At 38.2% G+C, this 25,403-nt stretch overlaps 3 protein-coding genes across 5 annotated transcripts; 1 reads left to right on the forward strand and 2 right to left on the reverse strand.

Moving 5' to 3' along the window:
- Positions 1–9,684: 9,684 nt before the first annotated feature.
- LOC115423104 (chemokine-like protein TAFA-4) lies at positions 9,685–15,004 on the reverse strand. 2 transcript variants are annotated; one of them, XM_030139827.1, is made up of 5 exons: positions 14,710–15,004; positions 14,004–14,133; positions 12,716–12,871; positions 12,349–12,473; positions 9,685–11,609 (listed from the first exon to the last, which is right to left on the reverse strand). In XM_030139827.1, exons 2-5 carry the CDS (start codon positions 14,119–14,121, stop codon positions 11,598–11,600), a joined length of 411 nt encoding a protein of 136 aa, XP_029995687.1. In that variant the 5' UTR covers positions 14,122–14,133; positions 14,710–15,004; the 3' UTR covers positions 9,685–11,597. The 2 variants fall into 2 exon arrangements, with proteins under 2 accessions (XP_029995687.1, XP_029995686.1); XM_030139826.1 differs by having other exon boundaries at positions 14,004–14,126; positions 14,710–15,002.
- Positions 15,005–15,219: 215 nt separating this feature from the next.
- On the reverse strand, positions 15,220–21,990 carry LOC115422219 (NEDD8-activating enzyme E1 catalytic subunit). Of its 2 annotated transcripts, none has more exons than XM_030138393.1 (18): positions 21,847–21,990; positions 21,707–21,745; positions 20,899–21,022; positions 20,693–20,773; positions 20,513–20,595; positions 20,126–20,206; positions 19,984–20,027; positions 19,838–19,902; positions 19,557–19,712; positions 18,504–18,606; positions 18,312–18,422; positions 18,128–18,181; positions 17,459–17,495; positions 17,295–17,376; positions 17,077–17,177; positions 16,930–16,993; positions 16,127–16,181; positions 15,220–16,036 (listed from the first exon to the last, which is right to left on the reverse strand). In XM_030138393.1, exons 1-18 carry the CDS (start codon positions 21,864–21,866, stop codon positions 15,948–15,950), a joined length of 1,389 nt encoding a protein of 462 aa, XP_029994253.1. In that variant the 5' UTR covers positions 21,867–21,990; the 3' UTR covers positions 15,220–15,947. The 2 variants fall into 2 exon arrangements, with proteins under 2 accessions (XP_029994253.1, XP_029994254.1); XM_030138394.1 differs by having other exon boundaries at positions 21,683–21,745; positions 21,847–21,906.
- A 332-nt stretch (positions 21,991–22,322) lies between these two features.
- On the forward strand, positions 22,323–25,185 carry LOC115422220 (PRA1 family protein 3-like). Its single transcript, XM_030138395.1, has 3 exons — positions 22,323–22,571; positions 23,283–23,500; positions 24,653–25,185. The coding sequence occupies exons 1-3, from the start codon at positions 22,390–22,392 to the stop codon at positions 24,826–24,828; spliced, it is 576 nt and encodes a 191-aa protein (XP_029994255.1). The 5' UTR covers positions 22,323–22,389; the 3' UTR covers positions 24,829–25,185.
- The last annotated feature ends 218 nt before the right edge of the window (positions 25,186–25,403 follow it).

Genomic DNA, 25,403 nt, shown 5'->3' on the forward strand with positions numbered 1-25,403 from the left:
TTGTTGTCCCCATATTTATGAAATAGTGGTTTGTTTTCATTATTTTATTTGACATGATATGAGACAGGATGCAGGCTTTGTTTTTAAGAGCTCAATTTGATCTTGATCATTTGGATTATTACGGTCACTTTCAACATCTACTGCAGCTGCGTGTCCCTGTGTGTCCTCTGAAAGTCCCACAGTTTTTCAGGAAGACATGAAAAAACAGTCTGCGAAAAGACAGCACTAAGACAAGTGGAACAGAAGCTGACCTGGAAATGGGGTGTGATTTTGGCCCAGAATGTGAGAATCCACTTTACTGATGGCTATTTCCAACAAAACGTAAATCTGACTAAAATAGGATTGCAATTAACTCTTCTGGGAATAAATGTGGTGTATTATGCTGTAAATTAAGCTATAATTTTTAATAACCAATATTCAGCGTAGTCGTGATTCAGACACACTGTTGTCAGTGTCTTCCACCTGCGTCTTTGCCCCTGCACATGTTTTCTCCATCTGTGTTGTGGATTGAGCAGCACACACACAGATGCCAAATTATAGCACTCTGTCCATCATCCTTTGTTGTGAAATTGTAGCATTTGCACAAGACAGCCCGGCTACACAAATACATGAATAAAATGCTGTTCAAGTATTGGTTTATTTGCTTCGAGCTATCACAATCTGAACTTGAATTTGAAATCATGTGTCCTGTCCAACATCAGATTGTTAAATGGGCATAATGTGTGCAAGATGGCAGCAAGCAGCATCTTATTTTCTGTCAGTCTTCAGAGTTGCTCTCTGGGCTGCTGCTGTAGGCTCTGATGTCTCACATCAAGCTGCAGAACAGTGGGAAATAACACACAAGTGATGGTGATGTGCCCTGACTTCCTTTTATGACGCACCAGGGACGTCCTGGGAATTGCGAGTCCCATGGGTTTGTTCTAAAGACACATTTCATTCAAAACACTCAGACAGTCTAGTCATGTTCCACTCTCTCTCTCTCTCTCTCTACTTGCATGTCTCTGTCCTGTTTTCTAGAATATCAAGGTGCACATTCTAGCAACGAGTATGATGAAAACCTGTGTTAATTGATAAGAAATAACGCAAAATTCATCCACATGGCTTGTAATCTGTGTGAGAGCAACTCAGTACTCCAGATACAATTTATTACCACGCGGCCGAGGGGTATTGTAAACATTTTGTCGTCTGTCTGTCTGTCTATCTTTCTGTCTGTCTGTCCATTCAATGACATAATCACATTATCTGAAGAATGCATTGAGATATCTGCACCAAATTCATACTGTGGATGCATCTTGGCATGGAGCAGAAGCCTATTGAAAACAGGTGACCTTGACTTACTTTTTCAAGGTCAAATGGCCTTGTGCAATTGTAATATCTGAGTACTTTCAAATATAAATATGTATGTAATAAGTTTTACACAATGGCAATCTAATCTAAATTACAGGGCAGTAACTTTCAACAGAATCTTACACTATATTTGGCTGAAGGGGATTAAAAGTTTGCAGCATGTTATGTTTTATTTATTCATTCATTCATTCATTTTCTGAACCCACTTTATCCTCACTAGGGTCACGGGGGTCGCTTGGAGCCTATCCCAGCTACATAGGGGCGAAGGCGGGGTACACCCTGGACAAGTCGCCAATTCGCAGGGCTGACATATAAAGACAAACACTCTCACATCTATGGGCAATTTAGATTAACCAGTTAACCTATCAGTGCATGTCTTTGGATGGTGGGAGGAGCATGAGTACCTGAAGAAAACCCACACAGACACGGGGAGAACATGCAAACTCCACACAGAAAGGTCCCACCTCCCATCGACTGGTGTTGGAATCGAACCCAGGACCTTCTTGCTCTGAGGCACAAGTGCTAACCACTGCACCACTGTGTCACCCTATGTTTTATTCATCCTTTAATTTTTATTTTTTATATTGTTTGCCTTTTGTACTATCTTTATGCATGCACATATTTTCTTGCACTATAATCTGTTGCTGCCTTGACTAGTGAATTTCCCTGTTGTGGGATCAATACAGTCAAATCTAATCTAATCTAATCTAATCGAATCTAATCTAATCTAATCTAATCTAATCTAATCTAATCTAATATAATATAATCTAATCTAATTACATTGTTGTAATTTGTATATAGATGGAATAGGTATGGCACACATCGTTTAGCGCCCTCATGATAAAGTATGTGAAAAATATTCAACAAGCTAAAAGTTGCATCCTTTTGCCATTCTTTTCTGTGACATCAAGCAATCACCAAGATTACCCAGTCAAATCACATCCTGTAACTGAGAACTGTCTCCAAATGCCCCTGCAGGATGCTGGGATTTCAAAGTCAAGGTAATGCGGCCCAAACTGGATTCTAATTAAAGTTGACATCAGGTGCCTCATGCTCCTTTCCCCCTCCTCCTCAGGCTTTCATCTAAATGATTCATGCAGAGAACACCAGGCCTTTCATGCCGTTAGGTCCTCACAAAGGAATAACAACTTGATCACACAAAGCAAACATAGACAGATTTACAATGACATCGGCACAGTGTCTGTTGCACCGGCTTATATCAAGTTATGTCAAACCAATGTGAAGCTCTCAGATGACATTCCATGTTTTGCAGAACACTTCTTCAGATAGTCAAGCTGGCAAATATGAGAGAGTAAATCAAATCAGCGGCTAAAAATGGTTTTCTAATGGAATCAAAATGCATCATGAAGAGACAATGCAGTGAAATGTTTAGTTTCCAGGTGCGGTAATTTAAATAAGGTGTGACCTGCTGTGAACCTGACATGATTGTTTGCAAATGAAGGTGACAACTGTGCGCCGGCCATATGTTGTGGGTTGGAACAGCAGCAACATTGTGGAACTGGATCATTTTAAGTAAGCCAGTGACGCTCCAGGTGAGAACATCAGCTAAATACCGAAAGGAAACGTTAAAATGAATCCTTGTGTGAAATTGCAGAGGATACAGGTAGGCTAAATAATTGCTGAATGGAGAGATGAATACTTGGAGGCTTTTTTTTTTCTTATAAGTGGGAAGGGGATTTATCTCTGTGTGAGAGAGCCTGCCTTGAATTAAAGATGAGCTCCCTCTGCCTTTTGTCGGGCTATTGTGAACAACACAACATATAGTACACAATAACTACAGGTATGCAAAAATAGGTCTGGTATAATAGCATTGTGCAGAAGCTGAACAGACTCACTGTGACACAGAAATGCCTCCAGGTATAGTAAGAGGCACTTGGGCTCTGTGCTCTCACTATTGGCATATTGGAACTGTAGACCTGAAAGTGAACCAGGGTCTTTTTTGTACTAATGAAAAGTCAAAGTCTGTCTGGTGTGTTTTTTAATGTCTCTGCCTTGAAATGTGAAAACGATTTGTGCTTTTCAACTGGACTGCACGGATCTCTAATGTTACACCTGATGGTTTTTCTCAGCTAAATCTAGTTTAACCCTTTATCAGGCAAGTGACTATTTTTGGTAATTTCCACATGCATTACAAGACAGTGGCAGCAACAGTTACAGTGAGAACAATGAGTCAACAATCTCAGGTCTACAGGGTCTGTAAGGTCCACCTCTGTATGAACAGTGAGTGCACCTGCTTTGTTTGGTATCATGAAGTAATGGTCCTCAGGGTGTGATTTGTTGGGGGGGGTGGGGGGGATCTGGTTTTTAATTTTGTCCTGGGGGGGGGGAACCAACCAACTGAAATAACAGGCAGGTTGTGACAGTTTTTGTTCACCTGAACTGAACTGACAGCAGTCTCAGAATTTGTGAATGTCCCCATGCACTGAGGCACTGTAAAGGGGGGGTAAACGAGGGGGGGTAAATGTAACAAATTCATGGGGCCCAGCATTTGTGGAGGTCCCATAGAGCAGTGCAGGGGGTCCAGTGCTTACAGGTCAGAAGCTGTGAAAATTTTGTGTATTTTCGTGGAAGTTTCACTTTCATTTCACGCAAGCGTTACATTAAAAAAAGAAACACAACCCCATCTGTTTTTTGACAAATCGCACCCTGATGGTACTAATGTAAGGACTGATGTTCAAAGGGATAATGTGTATATGACAGGTGTCTGGATCAGCACTTACAAATTTGAAATATTGAAATATGAAATATTATGTTCTAAACCTTTAAAAGTGATGTTCTAGTATTCTAAAATACATGTTCTTGAATTTTTATCTTATTTTTAAATTTTTTGCCACTTATGAATAAGGAACCAGATATGTTAACTTCGTTCACCTTGATTTTCTACATAACAATACAAATTTTTTTTAAAATTCACAAAAGTAATAAAGTCTTGTAATGTCCTCCAAGAACACACAAAGGTTGAAATGAAGTTCAGAGTGTTTCTGTGACTGTCCTATAAAGGGTTAATAATCCTAGGGCAAAACTGGTTATAATGAAAGTCCAGATGTTACCAAAGAGTTCATCACAAACGAAGTGTTATCATATGTTTCTAACCATGATACTCATGTTTGTTTGTGTCATAGCAGACAATGACCTAATGTGAGTGTCATCTGTTGAGGCAAAAGGACATTAAATGAGCAGCGCCCGACTGTCCAATCCTTTTCCCTGACTGTGGCGTCTTGCTGTAGGTTATTTTCCTCCTCGCCACCCTGGCCTCACCCTTACGTTTGACTTTAATAGAGACTGACAGTAAATTACAATTACCCATACAAGACACTTTAAAAATAGTTTAGGAAATTAGGCTGCCCTAATATGAAGGTTGAACACATGGCCCACGCTGAACAGCATTTTGTGAAGGCACATTTTATTGTGAAAGTTCTGACGATGCATGAAGCACTCAACTCATGCATGGTTTATTGAAAGTGTGCTTATATATTAAAACAAAAATGCAAAAGAAAGAATGGGCATGGAGGACAAAAAACGTTACTTTGTGAAGTGAAGCCCAACCATCATTTCATATCTGAGGGGGAAAAAATAATAATAACTTTAAAAAAAAAAAAAAAAGTGCATTCTTTTGTACATTTTAAAAATGTATATATCTTCAGGGGAAAAAGTGACAGTTTGGCCTTCTGATCCAGAAAGCAAGAAGTGTTATGGTCTGGATTAAAATGTTTATGAAATAAGAGCAATTTATAAATATATATAGAATATGGGTTGTTTAAAGAAAAATCCTGAAATGGAGTAAATAGAAAGCAGTGAAATGAAACCTTATTATCACTTAGGTGAGAAAAGCAAGGACGGAGTGTGATCCTTTCTATTTTTCACCTTTACGTTTCCTCTTGTTTCAGAGGCTTAAAATAATAAACACATAAAACGAAACATCCACGAGATGAGTAGTGATTCTCTGTGCCTCACCACTGTGAGTTTGTCCTCCCTGCGGCTGCATCACAGTGTTATTTCATTACATGAACATACAGCCATGAGGCATGAACGCCTACGAATACACATCACACACAGCTCATATCATTAATATTGTCCAATTAATGTCTGTTCATTAAAGTGTAATTGTTCAGCTTGCTGTTTTAATTAAACAAAACTGTAATCTCTGTTCCAGATAGTATGTATGCATAATGACAAAGCAAATAGATGAAACCTCTGAGCCATGACCAAACTACATTGAGTCTATTTCTCTGAGTCGCCTATAGTCGCCTGCAGTAAAATAAGGTTAATTTAGTTCACACACACACACACACACACACACACACACACACACACACACACACACACATAGAACATAGAGGAAGAAAGACAAAGAAAATTCTGTTTACATTTTTATTACAAGTGTCAATTCCAGATGAAAAAAAAGTTGTTAAAGGGGAATAGAACAGTGTTCCCATTATGTTTTTATGTGCCCCAGAACAGTTTATTTTCTATTAAGAGTATATGAACTACTGTGCCCCAGAGAGTGGAGGTTCAGTGCCACACATCACCTGGAAACTGGAATCAAATAAACTGCCAGGAATGTGTTATATGTGCTTCTGTTGCAGTGAGTAACGGTTCAGACTTTCGTCATTCCTTTTTGAATAATACCTCTGAAATGAGATTATTTCTGCTTCATTGTGTGGATAATTTGAAGGAAATAATGTGTTTAGTTAATCTTTTGTTCATTTATTGTAATTTGCAGGTAGTTTGTGCCTCAGCTGAGCGCCATCCTTGCGTGCAGACTTCAGAACGCAGCTAAAAATGAGAATCCTGTAACTCCCGCTTTAATTACCTTATATAGGCTGTTTTCATCGCGTTCAAAGCCATGCATTATATATGACAGGTGGCCTCAGATCAATTTGTTTAGGAGCAAAGATTTTATGAGATGAAGCTTTTCTTGGTGTCTTTAGGGGCATTTCCAAAAAATCAGCGCCTAGGTGTTTTTAAGTTTTGTAACAACCAGTGTGTGTGTGTGTGTGTGTGTGTGTGTGTGTGTGTGTGTGTGTGTGTGTGTGTGTGTGTGTGTACAAATAGAGTTTAAGACACTTCTGAAAGTTATCTAATGAATGTCACATCAGCTTCTTTGAAAATGAACCAGAAAAAGAAAGCTGCGAGTTCTGCAGGTATTTCAGGAACATAGGCACAAATTTCAAGATGCGTGTTGTCATCATTGATATAAACTCTGCAGGGGTGTGAAAAACTTTGCTTATCTCAAACTTTATGCCTAAAAATGCTAGTTCTAGTTAAATTCGGGTGAACAAAATCACTGTGGGAGCCGTGGGATGCTACAGGTAAAATATAACCAATGGGCATACCTGCATGGGATTAAATTATTAAATCTCGAATTGTTTGTGAAACAGTAAACAATGAGAGAGAGAGAGAGAGAGAGAGAGAAAGGATTGTGATAATATGGAAGTTACACGTCAACATATTCAGCTGAATTCCCAGTGGGTTTGTCTTTTGGCAGCTTCTGTGGAGTCACAGAGAAAATGCAGCTCCATGAGTTCCTGATCTTTCCAAAGCTTTCTTGTCCAGGTCTTCTCAGATTTTAAGAACAGTTGGGGGAATCTCGGGACCTTTGTCTTCAATAAATTCTGCATTTCTGTATAATATGAATGCAGAAATACAACATGGAGAACAGTTCTGTGAATAAGTTTTGAGGTTAAAAGTACTGCAGTTTAACAAGCAATGATATATGAATGTTAAATATGACTCTTCTGTAAATCAATTTAACCCTTTATCAGGCAAGTGACTATTTTTGTTCATTTCCACACACATTATATGACAGTGACAGCAACAGTTCCAGTGAGGACAGTGAGTCAACAATCTCAGGTCCAATGTGGTCTACAGGGTCTGTAAGGTCCACCTCTGCATGAACAGTGAGTGTACCTGCTTTGTTTGGTACCATGAAGTAATGGTACTAATGTAAGGAATGTGTTCAAAGGGATAATGTGGATGTGGACAGGTGTCTGGATCCGCACTTATGTTGGTCTAATGTCCTAAATGTCATGTTCTAAAGTTGTCAAATACATGTTTCTTTCACCTTACATGTCTTTTTCTTGGATTCTTTTATATATACTTCTTGGATTTTTTTTTTTTTTTTTTTTTTTTTGCCAAATATGGTAACTTCATTGACTTTAATTTTCTACATAACAACAAAACATTTAGAAAAATTTCACAAAAATAATAAAGTTGCGTTAGGTCCTCCAATAACACACTAAGGTTGAACCAGAACCAGCACTACATATGCTTTGTTAGGTACCATGAAGTAATGGTACTAATGCAATGTTTTTCAACCTGGAACTTCCTGAAATTTCCAGTAATTGATTAAAAAAAATAAAAAATTACTAATAACAAAATGTTTCTTAATGATTTGATATATATTTCATTAGAATTAAAACACTACAGGGTGGGGAAGCAAAATTTACAGTGAACATTTAGTTGTTTTTTTTTCTCAGCAGGCACTACGTCAATTGTTTTGAAACCAAACATATATTGATGTCATAATCATACCTAACACTATTATCCATACCTTTTCAGAAACTTTTGCCCATATGAGTAATCAGGAAAGCAAACGTCAAAGAGTGTGTGATTTGCTGAATGCACTTGTCACACCAAAGGAGATTTCAAAAATAGTTGGAGTGTCCATAAAGACAGTTTATAATGTAAAGAAGAGAATGACTATGAGCAAAACTATTACGAGAAAGTCTGGAAGATACTATTAAAGAAGAATGGGAGAAGTTGTCACCCCAATATTTGAGGAACACTTGCGCAAGTTTCAGGAAGCGTGTGAAGGCAGTTATTGAGAAAGAAGGAGGACACATAGAATAAAAACATTTTCTATTATGTAAATTTTCTTGTGGCAAATAAATTCTCATGACTTTCAATAAACTAATTGGTCATACACTGTCTTTCAATCCCTGCCTCAAAATATTGTAAATTTTGCTTCCCCACCCTGTACATACTTTTCCTAAAAAAAAGTCCAGTTGAAATAAAATACAGGATATAATATCTGAGAGGGTATATCTTGATTGACCCAGTCATGTGACCGTGTACATTTCTATGCTTCAACCTACTCGAACACAGTTGCAGTCAGAAAATCGGACCGAGCAGAGAATGGAAAGATTTCTTTGCCCGCCTGACCCCACTAAGACATCTCCAAGAGAAACTGAGAAGCAGACACCAAAAAGGTGCATTATATACATTATATATCCTAAATCTTATCTAAAATGAATGTTTATTTGCAACATAGTAGAGCAGACTATTACATGATCAAAAACAAATTAATTTTAGCAAAAAATGTCTCAGTTTTGAATGTCTGGGGTCGCCAGAAATTTGAGATGTTAAAATGGTGTCACGAGGCAAAAAACGTTGGGAGCCACTGTACTAATGTAAGTAATGATGTTCAAAGTGGTAGTGTGTATATGACAGGTGTCTGGATCAGCACTTATGTTGGTCTAATGTTCAAAAAGTGATGTTCTAATGTTCTAAAATGCATGTTCCTTTCACCTTACATATGTTTTTCTTATACATACTTCTTGGATTTTTTTTTTTTTTTTTTTTTTTTTGCCACTTATGGGCAAGGAACCAAATATGGTAACTTCATTAACCCTTTATCAGGCAAGTGACTACTTTTGGTCATTTCTGCAAACATTAAATATGGGGCCAATCCCACGCCTCACTGAGGTCAAGAAGTATGTTGGTTTTCATAACACTATAGAGGGATTCAGAGAGATTTTACAGAAATGTTGAAGGTGTAAATAGTGAATATGAGTGATTTTTGTCAGTTTATGACCTTATAATTGTTATTTTATTGCATGTATTTACTTTCTAGCAAGTGCTGCTTGGATGTTTTATGGCAAGAGGAGGGAGATGACGATGTCCAATAACACACTAAGGTTGAAATTTTGAATTTCAGGGTATTTCAATGAATGTCCTTTAAAGGGTTAACCTTGATTTTCTACATGACAATAAAAAAGTTTGAAAAATGTCACAAAAGCAAAAAAAAAAAAAAGAAAAGTCACTCAGAGTATTTCTGAGTGCCCCATAAAGGGTTAAATAAAGCCTGAGAAAAACATCTTTAGAAATTCAGTCCCTCTACTTGAAGACTTAATATCCAACAATATTTGTTTTTTTCCCACCAGCGTCAAAGTGTGTATTTTGTATGTAACCAAGAGAACCAAGTTGACAACGTAAAATAAACTGAGCAAAATCACAAGTGGTAAATTGACATCCATGTCATCACTCAACAAAACTGTGAAAGAAATAAACAGCAGAATGGAGAAAGACAATTATACTGAGAACAACAGTTTCTTAAGTGTCATATGAATACTGAGTTACATCTTGTTTTGCAGCCTAATTTGTACATAGTATGATAAATGATAATACAATATATGGTGTTTTTGTCACTTATAATTCTACATATTGAGTCAGACACATGTTAATTCAACTCTAAGGCCACTTTCACTTTGTGGCACTGCATGATATAATAGTATTTTCTATTACGGCGCCCACCTTTTTCTTATTTGTATTACATTTCATAGTGAGCTGCGAAGTCAAAAACACCCTAGCCTTTTGTAAACAGTATTTTTGATTTACCATCATTTTTGCTTTATCTATCTCGCCCTTCTTGATCTTTTTTATAATACTGTTTCAGCTGCATCACGCTCTTCTGTTGGGTTTATAAAAGCAGCTACAATATGAAGTAGATCATGCTGTTTACCATGTTCCAGAATACTGTCACAGTCTTTGAGAAGTATAATTTTTGAGATAAACATTCAACGAAACCACAAAATGTGTCTTCTGTTCATCTCTAGTGTCACTTTCAACTAAACACATTCCTGATTAAAGGGGTGTGTTTTAACCATCTAAAAAAAGAACTAAATAAATAAATAAACACGATATGAATCTTATGATGGCAAGGCTTACATTTTCTACTACATTCTGCTAACGTAAATTATTAGAGTCTGAATGTGTACAAAGCGTAGCCATGCATAAATTGCTTCAAATTGCTTGACAACCCAGTGAAGAATTTTGACACTACCACAACAATCATATTGCATAATTGTGCAAAGTAAATGTTGAGCAAACACATTTGGATTCATCCGCTCTCAGCTATCACAGTATGTGGTATTTGTACACGTCTAATACAGTGACTGAAATTATCTGTACATTGCAAAAGGTAAAAAGGCAAAGTGTCTGACGGAACTCAAGAGATAAAAGAGAAGTAATCAAGGTGGGTCCAGAAGGAATATAATTCATGAAGAGGATGGCTGATGAAGTGGGAATAATAGTAAACATTTTGTTCTAGTAGTGGCTACGATTTGCTTGGAGGCATCGCATCTCCAATGTTTCCCATCATTACTATAAGCAGAGTCCCCTCCACAGGAGCACTCAGTTTAGAGAGACAAACAAAAGCATGATGTAAATACTCTCAGCAGTGAAGAAGCTCCTCTTCTCTTCCCTCTCCCCTTTCTCCCCATGATTAGCATTTCAAACAGTCCTTGTTTTGCATCAGAGCTTCATGCTTGTGTGCTTGCCATCACAGCCTTGCAGGTGGCGGCCTGTCCAACCAGTGGAGTTGAAAAACAGCCTCAATTTATGTGTGTTCGTGTGTGTTTTGTGAGTGCGTCGTTTTGTGGTTACGACTAGTCCAAAGGGATCTGACCTCTTTACTGAAGTCAGGTATTTCTACAGGGGGGGCGACATCAGCTACAAATGGTACATAATCATAAATTTCTCAGTGTTTGCAGTCTCATGCTTTGATAGGCAGACAGAGTCACACGCCACACACTGGATTCACATTCTGCCTCCTGAAAATCCACAAAATCTCTATTTAAGTTTCTGCCAGCAGACCCATCCAAACTTTGATTGAGTGCGTCACAATGTGCCCAGCATATCAAGCACTAAGCAGTGATACAGACTTCTGCAGGAGCTTTTTTTTGTTCTAAAAAAGGCGCTGCGTCATTTTATCTTAACTCAGCTTCTAATAGATTGTCCACTCCACGGGATTAACCCTAACTAAAATCATGTCGAAGCCAAAGGAAATTAAAATAATGAGTTCCAACAGTTTAAAGCTCAGCCAGAGATATCTAATTAAATCTATATTGTTTTTGCTTTATCTAGGCGTTCAGTGTCCTCAGGAGTCCAATGTTAGTTGAGGTGACTGTAGCACAGGCGTGTGGTGATTACACGGACCTTCTGTCTCGCTACCGTCCCACCTGAAGACAACAAGACACAGTATGAATCATTCCCATCACATACCACTTACAGTTCATACCATTTAGACCCGAGGGACCTCTTGTATGTAAATTCTGTTCTAATTTATTTTCAATTATCTCCTCTGTTGTGTTCACTTTTCGGTCTCTGACGAATCACGTGACTGTCTTGAGTAGCTTTTGATCACGAGCTGCATGGTGACAATTTGAACTCATGTCCCCGCTCACTGTAAAACATGTCCCCGAGGAATCACACATTAAAACAGCGGAATGAAAAGGCAGCTTATGGGGAAGTGCATTTCTAAATGCCGCTATGTTTCCTTTGGCCGTCAGATTTAATTACATGGCTTCTAGTGTTCAGTATTAGTTTACAGCTTATTTCATGTTTGTCCTCTTGGCCCCGTCATTCACCAGATTATGGAATTAGGTTTTCTGAGCCCACTGTGCCTAGTGGAGAGCAAGACGGTTGATATGGCCAATGGGAGTGGTGATTATGTATGATTGTAGAATCTTTGAGCATCAAAGAAGAGCTTACTAAAAAAGCTTTATGAGGAGGATTCACAAGTTTCATGGCCTATCTTTTCATATGAGTAATGTAAAAAAGAGGAGGAGATTTACCGTATGACTGGCTGCATTTAGGCATCTATAAATATAGTGTGTTCCACTAAAGCTCTTTTGTGTTGTGTCTTTGGTAGAGCACTGGTGTCACTGTGATTCAGACTAGTGCAGGACCATTCCTCACCTTAGTGGTCTTTATTTTGTTCCCAGAGATGCATGACCAGCCGGTGAGGTCAGGGAGAACTCTGCACTCCTCCCCCTCTAGACATGGCTCCATTTTACACCACCACTTCTGTCGTACAATGGAGGCTGGTGTAGAAAAACACAACGGCAGGAAGGTCATTTCAGACAAAATGACTTCTTAAAAGGTTTGAAAAAAAGCTCCTCTCAATCAGATGTCATAATCGCTGCTCTTTGACAGCCCTAACATCACTACAATCTTGTAAAACTGACTAATCTGACCTTTCTTCATCTCTGCTCTGACAAATAATATATTCATGTCTGGAAATTCCTAGTGAAGAGAGGCAGAAGAGGCTGCCCGTTAACACTACCTTCAACACAAGAGGGCAAAGCTCTTGTAGTCCCTGCTACCTGTCCTGGGAAGCAGGAGCACTTGACTGTTTGAGAGCGTTCTTCAATCTTGTTCTTATTGCAGCAGCGATGAGCAGCAACCACTTCACAAGTCCCTGTCCTCTCCTGTGATGACCCTGAGGAAGAGAATTTGGAAGTAAAAGAGACAGCTTTTCACATTGAGTTTGGCATGGAACTAGAGGCAGCCAGGTGGACTCCAGCCGCAGCACGATAATGTCACAGGGCCAGTTCCTCGGCTTTATGACTTTATGACAAAATTTAAATAAAAATAGTCTTTTTGTCACACTCATTCAGGCGACTAAGGCAAGGAAGTGTATTTTAGACCTAATTTGGCTGTTTGTAAAGCTACAGCACCACCAAGTGGATGAAGAGCATCAGTACTCAACAGTTGTGGAGAAACATGGGACCCATTAACACCTACAGATGTCTCAACACATGTGCAGCAGCCATGTGTTCGATGGGCTGTCGAATATAATTTTGATGCATGCATGAGTATAAACAACAAGAACTGCTTTTTGTATCCTTTCAAAGAAAAAATAAAGAGAACTGAATGTTAGCTGCGATAGATAATACTCTGCTGTTATTTTATTAAACTGGATTGTCTATTGACGAGGTGTAACAGAGCAGAAATGAACAGAAAAAAAAAAGCACAAAACATGCATGCATATTACTAATTTATAGTTGAGGTGCCTGTTTGAATGGCTGCACAACCAAAAACACCTGCAGTGTAATTACAGCAGAGCTCCAGAAAATAAAATTATAGTCTTCACAAGAAAGCACACTTTAGATTTCATCTGTGGTTTATTCATGTGAGTTTACTGTTGTGACGCTGTAATTAAACAAATGTTCCCCCTTTGTTCTGTCTCGAGACACTGCAGGGGTAAAATACTAATCATGTCATGCATGAAAATGGTTAGAAGAAACAACCAAAGAAACCCCACTTTTATAGAAATGGACCTGATGACTAGTTTTTCTCCACAAAAAGTTTATTCTTCATGGAGGATCCCTATTAGCTGACGCACAAATGCCAGGCTGGTCTTCCTGGGGTCTTCTTTAATAAAAAAAAAAAAAAGTTCAGGATGCAAAATCACAATACACACATCTAGTTAGACTAAAAAAAGTGATCCAGGATGTTTTTGCAAAGAGCGATTTCCAGCTTTTAAGTGGAGTATTTACATGGCTGGAGACCAGGAGCCATAATGAGTCCCCCTGAGGTGTGTTTGTGGTCTGGATGGGTCTGAAACCTACCTGTCTGTCCTCTGGAGCTTTGGTTGCCAGTGGACACTAGCTGGCTGCAGACGGTTACCACACAGAGAAGCAGCAGGCCCCAGTGTAATGGCCACACCAATACCAGGTTTAGCCTCATCTTGTCTGCACACAGAGGAGGTTCACACACACAAACACACACACATTTGCACAACTGGACCAAAAGTTTACCCTCCTATTAAAATAAGATGCCAAACAAAGTCATCCTGTCATCTGTTGACTTAGAGTTCATGAGATCACTGCATCCATTTGCTCAATTATGACTCTCACATCAACAACTTCAAACTTTAAGAAACACCAATAAAACCTGATCAGAGGGAAATTTGGGTCAAATAAGACTAGGTCACTGCACTCATTTCTGACTCATACTATCCCTTCAGCAGTAAACATCTCTGTGCTTAATACTCAGCTCCCTGCAAAACAAGTAATATACTCCATAAGCCTAAGAAAATCTAGGACATTGATGACTAATTTCACCATTTATGCAAGATAACAAGATGTAAAGTACATCAGTAAATAAGTCATTCTAACATTTTGCGCATGTCAGGTATGCCTTTGAATAGGTGCAAAACAATACACACACTTATATGAATATATGGTTTTGTAAAAAAAAAAAAAAATTATCAGTCATTAAAGGAAAAGAATAAAAGAAAATATTAAATTGTAGAAAAAGTAAATAACTACTAACCTTGTCGGCTCAGTTTATTTTATATAAGGCGCAGTTTCCATTGGAATAAGGTTTAACATCCTTTACATCACCGTTCGGCAAAGATGCACAAGTTTGAAACTGAATGTATGTTATTCCCCAAGTTTTACGCTTCATTTCAAAGTAAGAAAGAAAGAAAAAAAAAGGACAGGTACGACTTCCCGATGTTTCCAGTTTATGAAGAGAACAGTCCTATAGACCCCCAGTGGAACCTGCAGTCAGACACATGCGCTCCTCTGTCTGGAGTCAGGTACCTTCAGTCAGGATGGGAAACATGCACTGGTCTGTTAACACGGTCCGACCACCCCCATGAGGAAAGTCTGTCAGATTTACCCGTCAGCAAAATTAAAACTTAATCAACACAGAAGCCATCTGTCTCCCGGACAATACGCGGCCACTTTCATTAGTGCGTAAGAAGCTTAAAGTGCGCACTGACATCCTGTCACGCCGATGACCGAAGGCTATACAAAGCAAAGTAAGAATCCCAAGTAATTTGTGCTGTTATGACTTCTTTATTTTTTTTTAGTTTTGTTTTATACATAAAACAACTTATGATGGCCAGTTTCCAAAGAAGCAAACGCGCAATTGTTTGCCAGATGTCTTCCCAATTTACTTTAAGTAGCAACAGATCACTAATGTAAAATAGAAAACTGAAATACAAAACATGTTTCATGATATATTTACAAAGTAAACAAGGGGAGACGGTAAAACAAATCAGTTGTAATAACAGGGTGTCACATAAAATGGCCATTTCTATTTTAATAAGAAGCTTCCTCCAGAGTTGTATGTTTTTAAAGCCATTATGTGTTGAATATGTAGCCCAGGTTTGACAGCTGTATTTAGTCCTTCAAAGTCAAGCAAAACACTGCCTTGTTGATTCTCAGTGAAGAGAAATGACAAAAATGTAGCTGATGTGTGACGTAAATTAGGCTTCCTCTATGATCATAATAATAAAACTTTATTACAGCTTAGTGCACATCATTATTATCATTTGACTGATGGGAAAGAAGCTACGATGCACAAATACAAATATGAGTAAACAATATTACTAATAGAAAAACAATGTCAATTGATTTCTGCACTCATAAGACAACACAACTGAGAGCCTTTGTTAACAGCCTTATTTACACCATCGTTTTAAATATACTACCGTAATAGCATAGTAACATCATTAAGTGAGACCTAGTTCAGAGATCAGTGCATTGTGTCAAAGTACAGTATCAGGTGGTGAAATTAAGCTTGAAAAGAACAGTCTGTGGTGTAGTGACATCAGCCACAGCTAGTTCCTGTCCATCTGACAAACCCAGTTCTGTAGGAAAAGAAAAAGAGGTTTTATTAGTGTTACTGTAAATGTCAACAGGTACAGACCACTTAGCAGAGGCTGGGACATTACTACTACCTTTTAACGTCTTGCACAGGTTTGGCCTGGTTCGCTCCTCAATGGATTTAACAGACTGGAACAAAATTAGAAGGGCATTTTATTGGGTACCACTGGAAAAAAAATATTAAAATGTTGCATTTCTCACATCACACATTAAAAATCAAAAAAAGGTGAAGAGCAGCAATGCTGGAGGCAATGTGGGCAGAGGAGTGCCAATCACATGCATGTTTTTTGGTCATGTGTAAAACTACAGGGGTTCTTGGACAGAGTGGTTCAGATTGTGGAAGAGATTTTCTCCTACAGGGTACCCAGGGACCCCCAGATAATGTACCTGGGTTTGACTCCAGAAGGTACTATTCAAAAGAAGGACCTGTATCTTTTCCAAATATTGATTTTGGCATCTAAAAAGGGCATAACAAGAAACTGGGTGAAAAGTGGCACAGGATAGTGGCTGCACATTGTTGAGGAGATTTACTCAATGAGAAGACTGACTTAATCTCAGAATGAAACCACCCTGGACCAAAAGTGGCATAAATGGACAGCGTATATATGAAAAGACAGGTCAAATACTCAGCAGACCTAATGGACGGTGATAAAAGCAAAAACAAGAGTGGTGTGCCCCACTTCCATTTATTATTTTTATGATTTTATTTTTCTATTTTGCTTTGTTTTAACCTTCCCAAGTTTCCATTTTGGAAACTTGCATTGTTGTGCAGTTGATTTTGTTTATGTTAAAAAAATAAATAAATAAAAGCAAAATAAATCAAAAGTTAAAAAAAAAAAAAAAAGTTGCATTTCTAAGAAATGAAATGCCTGCCTACCTGCAAGTACAGTGTTTTATTCTTCCCTTCCAGAGTTGTGGTGATAGCGGGGGATTTCATTTGCCTGCAAAACATTTACACAAAGTCTTAATCTAATCTTTCTTTTGTGACAGGAGCATTTCAAAATGTTATTTTCTGAGTACTCACAGAGAGGCGTTCTCTGTCAGGTACTCTAAAACCTCCTGCAATTTAGCAGAGGGAGGAAACTGCAGATCCTGTGGCACCTGGCTGCACGCTGAACAATTCTCCTGCCAATCACACAGACACGATAATACAGATTAAACTAGTGTTTCTCTGTAATGGAAAAGGTACTATATCATTAAACTGGTAATGTGGCAGTTACTGATTCTTGGGGCACAACAAACCTTTCGTTCTGCTTCAAAGGTGTAGGTGTAGAGGCCATCCACATCATTAAAGACCAGGTAATTATTTAAAGGAATATATGCACTGCAAAACACAATGTCATGATGAGCTATGTTTATCTGACACCTGAGCATTAAGATGTCAAGAAGGCATTGCTTTTACTCACCTTGTAGCAATTTTAAAAACCTCAGTGGCACAAGCAGCTGGAAAACAAAAAATATGAAGTGTTTATTCTGAACAGAGGGATCTGATGCACATTTACTCTTAAAGACCTAAACAGCAACCAAAAGTATTTACTGGTGTAAAATGTTCAGTAACTTTAAAAACACTCATTTAAATAATTGAGGTAAAATGCAGTTTCTAAGCTTTTCAGAGGCATCAGATATGAGTCACTTGGACGTTAAGAGAAAAATACTGTCATCTTTAGTGTTGATTCACCAAAAAAAGCCATGTAATTTGATCTATGACAGTGATTATATATGTTCTGTTAATGATATATTTTTTGTTAGTTTTTTCTCTTTTGATATAATAACTTTGAAATGTAATTTACTTTGGCCTTTTATGACATTTTAGATGACCAGTAAATATAAGAAAATACTTGATTTTCACTGAAAAATACAAAATACGGAGGATACATTATAATAAATGGTGATAAATCAATCAGGAAAGGTTAAATGTAGATTAAAATTCATTTGAAAGTCTAGGTCTTTAAGGTTTAAACCCTAATTTCTTGTGACATTTTACCAACATTATTCCAAAAACTGTTTCAAATGTGCATTTTGCTGTATTTCTACCTCATTTATTTAAGGAGTAAGAGTAATTCAGGGTTTCATACCAGCGATAACAGCATTAGTTGACGCTACAGCAGGAATGATCCTCTTCACAACTCCTGTAAAATAAAAACCCAAGCACAAGTCTCATTTCGGCACATTTTAAAAAACGACAGGTGTCATTTACTCCTTAAAAACTCGATGATGTATCAAATTAACGCTGAATAATTTATTCAGCTACAAGCTCACCTTGGGTTAGTCTGTATGTCACTCCTGTGATGTTAAACTCTGCAGCTCTCTCTTGGGCTTTATCGAACACCCATTGGATGTGCTCTGGATTGTCACCATCTAAGCTGATTTCTAGGAGAAAAAGTGGTTGTATTAAAATGTACACAGACAAAATTAGATGTTTTGAAAAAAGGTGTTCATGCTTTATCTCACCTCCAAATGGCTTCTCTTTGGGCCACTGCAAGATTCTGGCATATTCAATGCAATGCTCAGGCAGCCGTGGCATTGAAGCGATAGTGCACATGGGGAAATTAATCTGTGGGTTGCACAGTGAAAACCAAAAGGGTCAAAGGCACAAGTATTTTCAGACTTGTATATAGACCATTTATTGTTGTGCTGAAGGATGTAAACAAAAAAAAAACAAAACCATTTGAAGCTGTTCATGTGGTGTTCATCAAAATACCTTATTTAATTAGTGTTGTTTTGTTTTCCTGTCTGGGTGCCTGACATGTACCGCTGTGACATGTTTTCACCTCCAAAAATACAAGCATTTATCTGTCTATGCCTGGTATTGTTTTTCAGGTTTTAATAGTCTGTTAACTAACTTTTGAGTCCATAGGTGGCACTCTTCTATTCTGTCAGTTTATTCACACAGCTTTAATCATAGATGCAAAAAAAGATAAAGAGATAGAAAATCTCTTTTAGACAGAACTGCATGGGATGTTGCCAAAGTTACCGCTGTCATAGTGGGGACAAACGACATACAAATTAGCTTGACAACTGTCAGGATCTTCATTAATAAGCACATTATTAGACTATCACCAGTTCTGGTAGAATTTTAATGACAGGACTGATGTTCAGATTCTTCTAGATTTGATCAATCATTTATAAAAATTCATTTTACTAAACATTAGAAAAAGGTGATTTATTTTTCTGTTTCAGTGCCACACACTGAGACACAACTCTGACTCATTCCTTGTAAGATGCTGGTGCTTTGGTAACATCGTTCGAGAGCTTCTCCCTCTTTTTATATCTATGGCTGTAACCATTCATAACCTCTCACTCATTAGCAGCTGTCAAAGCTAAAGAGATGTATAAACTCCCATCAGCACACAGAGGGTTTTCTCCCACACTAAAGAAGAGCTGAAAGTAAGAGCCTAAGTTTTCATAAAATCTTGACAGATAATGATTTCATTCATCTTTACATACAGTGGAATGAAATGTGTTCAGTGTGTTTTGTGATAAATTGCTGCTTTGTAGTTGTACCTGTGGTGGGTACAGCTCTAGTGTGCAGTCGATGCATGCAGTCATGCCAGGCAGAATGACTCGAGCGTTTCCTTTAAAGCCCTCTGTCCCTCCATCAATGAGGGGAATAATAGAGCTGGGATCCAGAATTCCATCTTCATAGCTCAGGAGGGATATCTACACCAAGAGACACCAGTAGTAAGTCACCACTGATTCATTAAAACTAGATGTTTGTGTTTTTAAGTATTCAGACACAAAAACATAGGAAACAGTGAAATGCTCAACATGTTCTTCTTTCCTACCAGCATTCCATTCATCCAGCGTCGGGCAATAACGGAGTCCAGTCCACAAACAATAATGTGGAACTCTGCAAACAGAACATCTTTAAGTCTCTGTTTATTTTAACCAGCTAAAAATTGCTAAAATATTGGAAGAAATTTAAACTTACGCCTGTAGAAAGACTCATCAAAGTCTTGGATCTTTTTGAAGTGACTGCATATTTTATTAAGGAATAAAAATTTGGTTCAGGAAGAATTTCTACTGTGCAAACAAATAGTGTTTCATGTCACAGGAAAACCTCAAAAGGATACGGGACAACTTTACATCCAGGGATACGACCGTTGATAAAATCAGCAGCCACTTCTGCCTTTGGTCGTCCGACATCTTTGGGCCTACATGGGTTCAGATCACAATGATTCTCAAGTTATACAAGATCCTGTATAGAAACTGATTTTTTTTTTTTGCACTGCTATTGATATAGAACCATAACCAGCAGCTGATGATAGTTAGATGGATAAACAATAACAATAAACAGATCTATTTCAATCTTATTCATGTCATGTTTACTACAATTTAGGAAATCTTTCTGTAGCTCGTATTGCTGTAACTATATTTATTACATTACTAATTTAATATAAATTTACTAATAATAACAAATGAGAAAACAATCAAGAGGAATACTTTTTACAGAATCATACCTAAAGAGGAACTGTCTGTTGAGGTTGGACACATCAATTGTGTCCATGTCAACCACATGAATGAGACGAAACCCAGACAGCGCCTAAAAGAGAAGAGGTCAAGTTACGGCTGTTGAACGTGGTATTAGTAATGCAATTAAAAATACTTCAACAAATAAAATATATCTTGTGTTTTCCCACCAGATTTTTGAGGAGCTCACATCCGAGTCCTCCTGCACCAATTACCAGAATCTTGCATGTCTCCAACAAGAACTGTAAAGACTGAAGTGAAAGAAACAATAACATATGAGACTAAGCAAGTAAATATTTGACAAGTCTGCACTGTCAAGAAGTGGTCAGATCAAAGTGAGTGACAGGTTTTATTCCTGTCAATGTTTTCTGGTTACCTCAGTGCTGGGCTCAAAGTCAGGATGGGTGAATGGGCCGGGTCTCTCCAAAAACTTCCTCACATGATTCCACCGCCCATCCCAGTCGCAGGAAATGTCACAGTGTCCACCATCTACAGCCATTCTGGACCAACAACATGACAAGATACACTGAACTTGTAATATCATTAAAATGGGTACATCTTTCCCTACTCTACTGATGTATGGAGAAGCTGTCTGAGCTAGACTAAAGATCTACCAGGAAGCAGAGAGAAGTTTGCATTTAAATGCATTTACTTGGCAAAATCAGAGCATCTGGATTACCACTATATTGTATTAACACAATAATGGTGAACTACTTCCTGTTATGCTTTCTACATTCAGCAGAGCCCCTATTTCTGACTGTCATCCCCAACTTCTTCACCTCAGGGACATAAAATTAGACAAAAACATGTATTTTTGGAACAGAACTGTATGTTTTGATGTTTTTATTATATGTGAAGCCTGTGAAACCTCTTAGGAGCCTTTAAGGGTTGCAAACCACTACCCTAGATGTGGGTGAGTTCTCAAATGACAAGACCAAAACAGACCACAACCGTCATAATGGCGGTCATTATCTTATATATCTTTATAAAGTGGAGTGTATAGTCTTTGCATCTTTAAAAAAAAAAACATATCTAGATGTTCAGATTGCATAGACAACCGGGTTAATAAGGTTGTCTGTCACTAAAAGGTTCATCTTTGTGTCTCCTGGCCCAGCAGTCGCTGCTCACAGTGCAACGCAAACCTGCTGCCAGTCAGAGACCTTTATTTAGCATTCGGCACTAACTTCTCAGTCAGGTCCTCTATTCGCCGTCTTTTCTTCTCCCTGTAAGAAATAAGTAACACGGGATATAAACGTGCTTTATTCGTGCCAAATTAGCCGGGTTTTGACTCGTTAAAATCATATTTCCTTCCATTGACACTTACGGCTCCTCGGCATCCGCCATACTTTCACGGTCCCATGTCCTCGATATTCACTGCTGTATTCGCGGGGGTCAAGACTGCGTTACTCGGCGGCTAAACTCCTTGTATTACACCCTCATACTACTGCCTCTAATAACGGAAATGATGCTGAGGTTTTATGAAGCTCCTGCGCTGTGACTGCCCGATAATTACTTTGAACTTCTTTCACTTTTACCGATTCCAGAAGTACCCACACGCCTGCGTGTTGTATATCTACGCATGTATCCGTTTTATTTGTATTTACTCAACTCGTATCTAACGTGTAAGTAAAGTGTTAATAATAAATACTTTCAGAGGAAAACGCCCCGAAGGTTGCGCATGTGCGCAGTCAGAAAAAAATACAGCGCAACATAACTTTCCTGACACGCCATTGAGAAGCCAACTCTCGCGAGATTCTACCGTCATCGCTCTCTTCTAAGCTGGTCTGTGATCAGCTGACCTGTCAAAATATTACGCAGCCACTGTGAGTGCGTGCTTGTTTGTGTTTTCTATGTACACGCTGAAGCCATGGCAGCCAAAATGGAGCTTGCACCTCTCAGACCGTGGGATGATTTCTTCCCTGGTACGGACCGTTTCGCTAAACCAGAGTTCTCAGATTTAACAAAGTGGAACAACCGAGTGATCAGCAATTTACTGTACTACCAGACTAATTACTTCGCCGTGGCCGTGGTGGTTTTCCTCATTGTGGGGTAAGTCCGGCTGACTAGCATCGCAGGCTTGGTGTTTAATCAGCCTGCATATCTTCTGTCCACACCCATCATGACCACACAGACTATTTCTGTGCCTCCTGGTTCTCTTTAATGTTTAACCTTGGTTGTCTTTTTGATCTTTATATTACTAGGCCCATAAACGTCTTTTTAAGCATTTGGTGTTTTATAGCATCAGCTCTAACACTGCATGTGTCTTAGTATGTGTATTAGTATAGGAAGTTTAACCAGGTTAGCAATGTATAGGAACTCCCATAAATCTGTTTTTTTTTTTTTTAATCTAACGTCTCTGATCGTCATGTTGACTCTTTTTTAGAAATCATATAGACCCTACATGGTTGTATATCACTTGTGCTCTCTGTGATTTTTGTCAAAGTGAAAAGCTGAATGTCTCTGAATAGAAGATGATGTAGTGGAAACCATGAGTACAGGCCTTGCTGCGGGCATATGCACTCATCCAACAAACTAGACAGGATGTTAGCTATTGTTTTTACATCCAGCAGGTTGTGCTATTTCAGAAAAAATACACGGTTGTGTTATTTTCACAGCTTTTCATTGTATCACCTGATTTATTTCCAATTAGAAACTGATCTGTTGATGTTTAAGTGTGCTTTTTTTGCCCATTGAAGGACTTTCCTTAATGTTGGCTTATTCAGCTTTTATAACATATACTTTATTTTTCCCCATTGCCAGCTTCTTCAACCCATTTGCCTTGTTCTTGGGAGGAACTGTGGTGACTCTGGTCTTCGCGGGCTCAGTGTGGGCTGGGGAGAACAAGGCCACTATCAAGAACTTCAAAAGGAAGAACCCCACTCTGTTCGTCATCGGTGTCATGGTCACAAGTTACTTTGTGCTGTCGTTGTTCGGTGGAGTCTTGGTCTTCATCTTTGGAATCACATTCCCTTTGCTGTGTGAGTGCTCATTACATTATCAGATTCACTTTTTACTTTCAGAACCATCCAGAATTAAATAACAGTGCCCTTTTACAATGAAACATGCAACTCCAGCTGACCAAAATATATTGTTCCTCCTTTGCAACAAAATCGTGTGGTAATATTGCAACTTTCATGCCATTTTGGACTGAAAACAGTAATCAAAAACCAACCACAGTGGGATCTTTTCTCTTCTTTCTTAGTGTCTAACAACTTTGCTTCTATACTCTTTGACACACAGCAGCAGGAAGAGAGGGAGGGATGACACAAAGAGGATTAGAGCCATGTCAAATGTTTCACTGAGATTAATTCTCTCCACGTTTTCTAAGAATTTTGAGATATTAAAACAAAACCTTGTATCAGTCATCTGTCTTTTAATCTGTTAAAATCATTTTAGCTAAAGTTGCTCTTATTCTCTCATGTAAGTACTTGACTTTGGCAAATGAAAGATATAGCACAAGTGTAAGAGCACACACAGTATTCTTTGTGTCCTCTGGTGATTCCCTATATTGCAAACACTTGCTTGCTAATGATGATGGCGAGTCTCGCTGGAATGCAGAACTGAGGTTTTTCTGTGGGGGAAGAAGTTTTTCCAGCTCTTTCGTTCTGACTCACTCCAGGAATTGAAGAGTATGTACATGCATTTATTCATGCAGGATGATTTCAAAACACAACAAGTACAGGGCGAGCTGTGTATTAGAGTTATAGTTCTGGTTGTGCTGCAGCTCTCTGAATACATTGTGCTCAGCAGAGTGGTTTAGATAATTGATGGGTTGGATTGTTTGAGTAAATGTAGCAGCTCGGAGATTGTAGCACATAGAAAAGGCAGTTTGATCGGTTCCCAAGAGTCCAGCCCACTGTTGCCCATGTTGACGGGTTGCTATGGCCGGTTGATCTGGACAGACCTACATTTGCTGCTTGATGTCATGCATTCACTATGAGCCTGACATGGGAATAAAAGATATGCCTATCCTCACACCTGCTTTAAACACTGACTATCAGCAGTATCACATTTTGTTTTTGAACTTTCCTGGCTGATTATCAGAGGAAAATTACAGAAAGAAAATAATTGTAAAGGTATTTAATTTACAGTTCATTTAGACAAATAAATATGTGTTTTTTTTCTTATAGTAATCCTGATTCATGCCTCCCTGAGACTGCGCAACATGAAGAACAGACTGGAGAACAAGATCGAAGGTGTTGGACTGAAGAAGACCCCCATGGGCATCATCATGGACCTGCTGGATCAACAGGAGGAAAGAATGAACAAGATTCAGGATTTCATTGAAAGCAAACTGAAGGAGTAAGGGTCAAAGCCAAAAAGTGTGCCAAAGGAAGTCAGTGTCACACAAACTGGATTATCCATAGCATCATCCCAAACCTCATTTTTTACTCTCATCTCCCTGTACATGTAATGTTACTGATGTTTGCATTCCCATTATATATTAGCTTTTTGTTTTGCTTCACACATTTGTGTTCAGTCACCCTGTCTAGAGTGTATAGTTGGTTGATAATATTAGGATCATACCAAGATTCGCACAATCAACATGTGGACAAAAGGTAAAAGGCAGAAGACATCAAGGGTTTTGTTCTAAAATAATCATGTCCCTTATCGAAAACGCACTTTGTACTACACATGAATACCAACTGAGTATTTATTGCAGCAAAATAAGCCAGAATGTCTGAATGCTATACAGTATGTATATATATATATATATATATATATATATATATATATATATATATATATATATATATATATATATATATATATATATATATATATACATATATATTTAAAGCAGTCATTAGATACCAAATGTATTTGTTAAAAGAACACAGGTCCATTGAGTTTGCTACCTCAAAATAAGCATGTTTAATT

Source organism: Sphaeramia orbicularis, chromosome 7, assembly GCF_902148855.1.
Source record: "Sphaeramia orbicularis chromosome 7, fSphaOr1.1, whole genome shotgun sequence".
NCBI classification, from domain to species: Eukaryota; Metazoa; Chordata; class Actinopteri; order Kurtiformes; family Apogonidae; genus Sphaeramia; species Sphaeramia orbicularis.

Coding starts and splice junctions, on each gene's coding strand:
- LOC115423104 (XM_030139827.1), bottom strand. CDS start 14,121: ATGAGGCTAAACCTGGTATTGGTGTGGCCATTACACTGGGGCCTGCTG. Junction 12,872..14,003: donor AAGCTCCAGAGGACAGACAG/GTAGGTTTCAGA, acceptor TCTCTTCCTCAG/GGTCATCACAGGAGAGGACA. Junction 12,474..12,715: donor TTTGCCCTCTTGTGTTGAAG/GTAGTGTTAACG, acceptor TTTCTACACCAG/CCTCCATTGTACGACAGAAG.
- LOC115422219 (XM_030138393.1), bottom strand. CDS start 21,866: ATGGCGGATGCCGAGGAGCC. Junction 21,746..21,846: donor ATGGCGGATGCCGAGGAGCC/GTAAGTGTCAAT, acceptor TATTTCTTACAG/GGAGAAGAAAAGACGGCGAA. Junction 18,423..18,503: donor CAAAGAGAAGCCATTTGGAG/GTGAGATAAAGC, acceptor TTTTTCTCCTAG/AAATCAGCTTAGATGGTGAC.
- LOC115422220 (XM_030138395.1), top strand. CDS start 22,390: ATGGCAGCCAAAATGGAGCTTGCACCTCTCAGACCGTGGGATGATTTC. Junction 22,572..23,282: donor GTGGTTTTCCTCATTGTGGG/GTAAGTCCGGCT, acceptor CCCCATTGCCAG/CTTCTTCAACCCATTTGCCT. Junction 23,501..24,652: donor AATCACATTCCCTTTGCTGT/GTGAGTGCTCAT, acceptor TTTTTCTTATAG/TAATCCTGATTCATGCCTCC.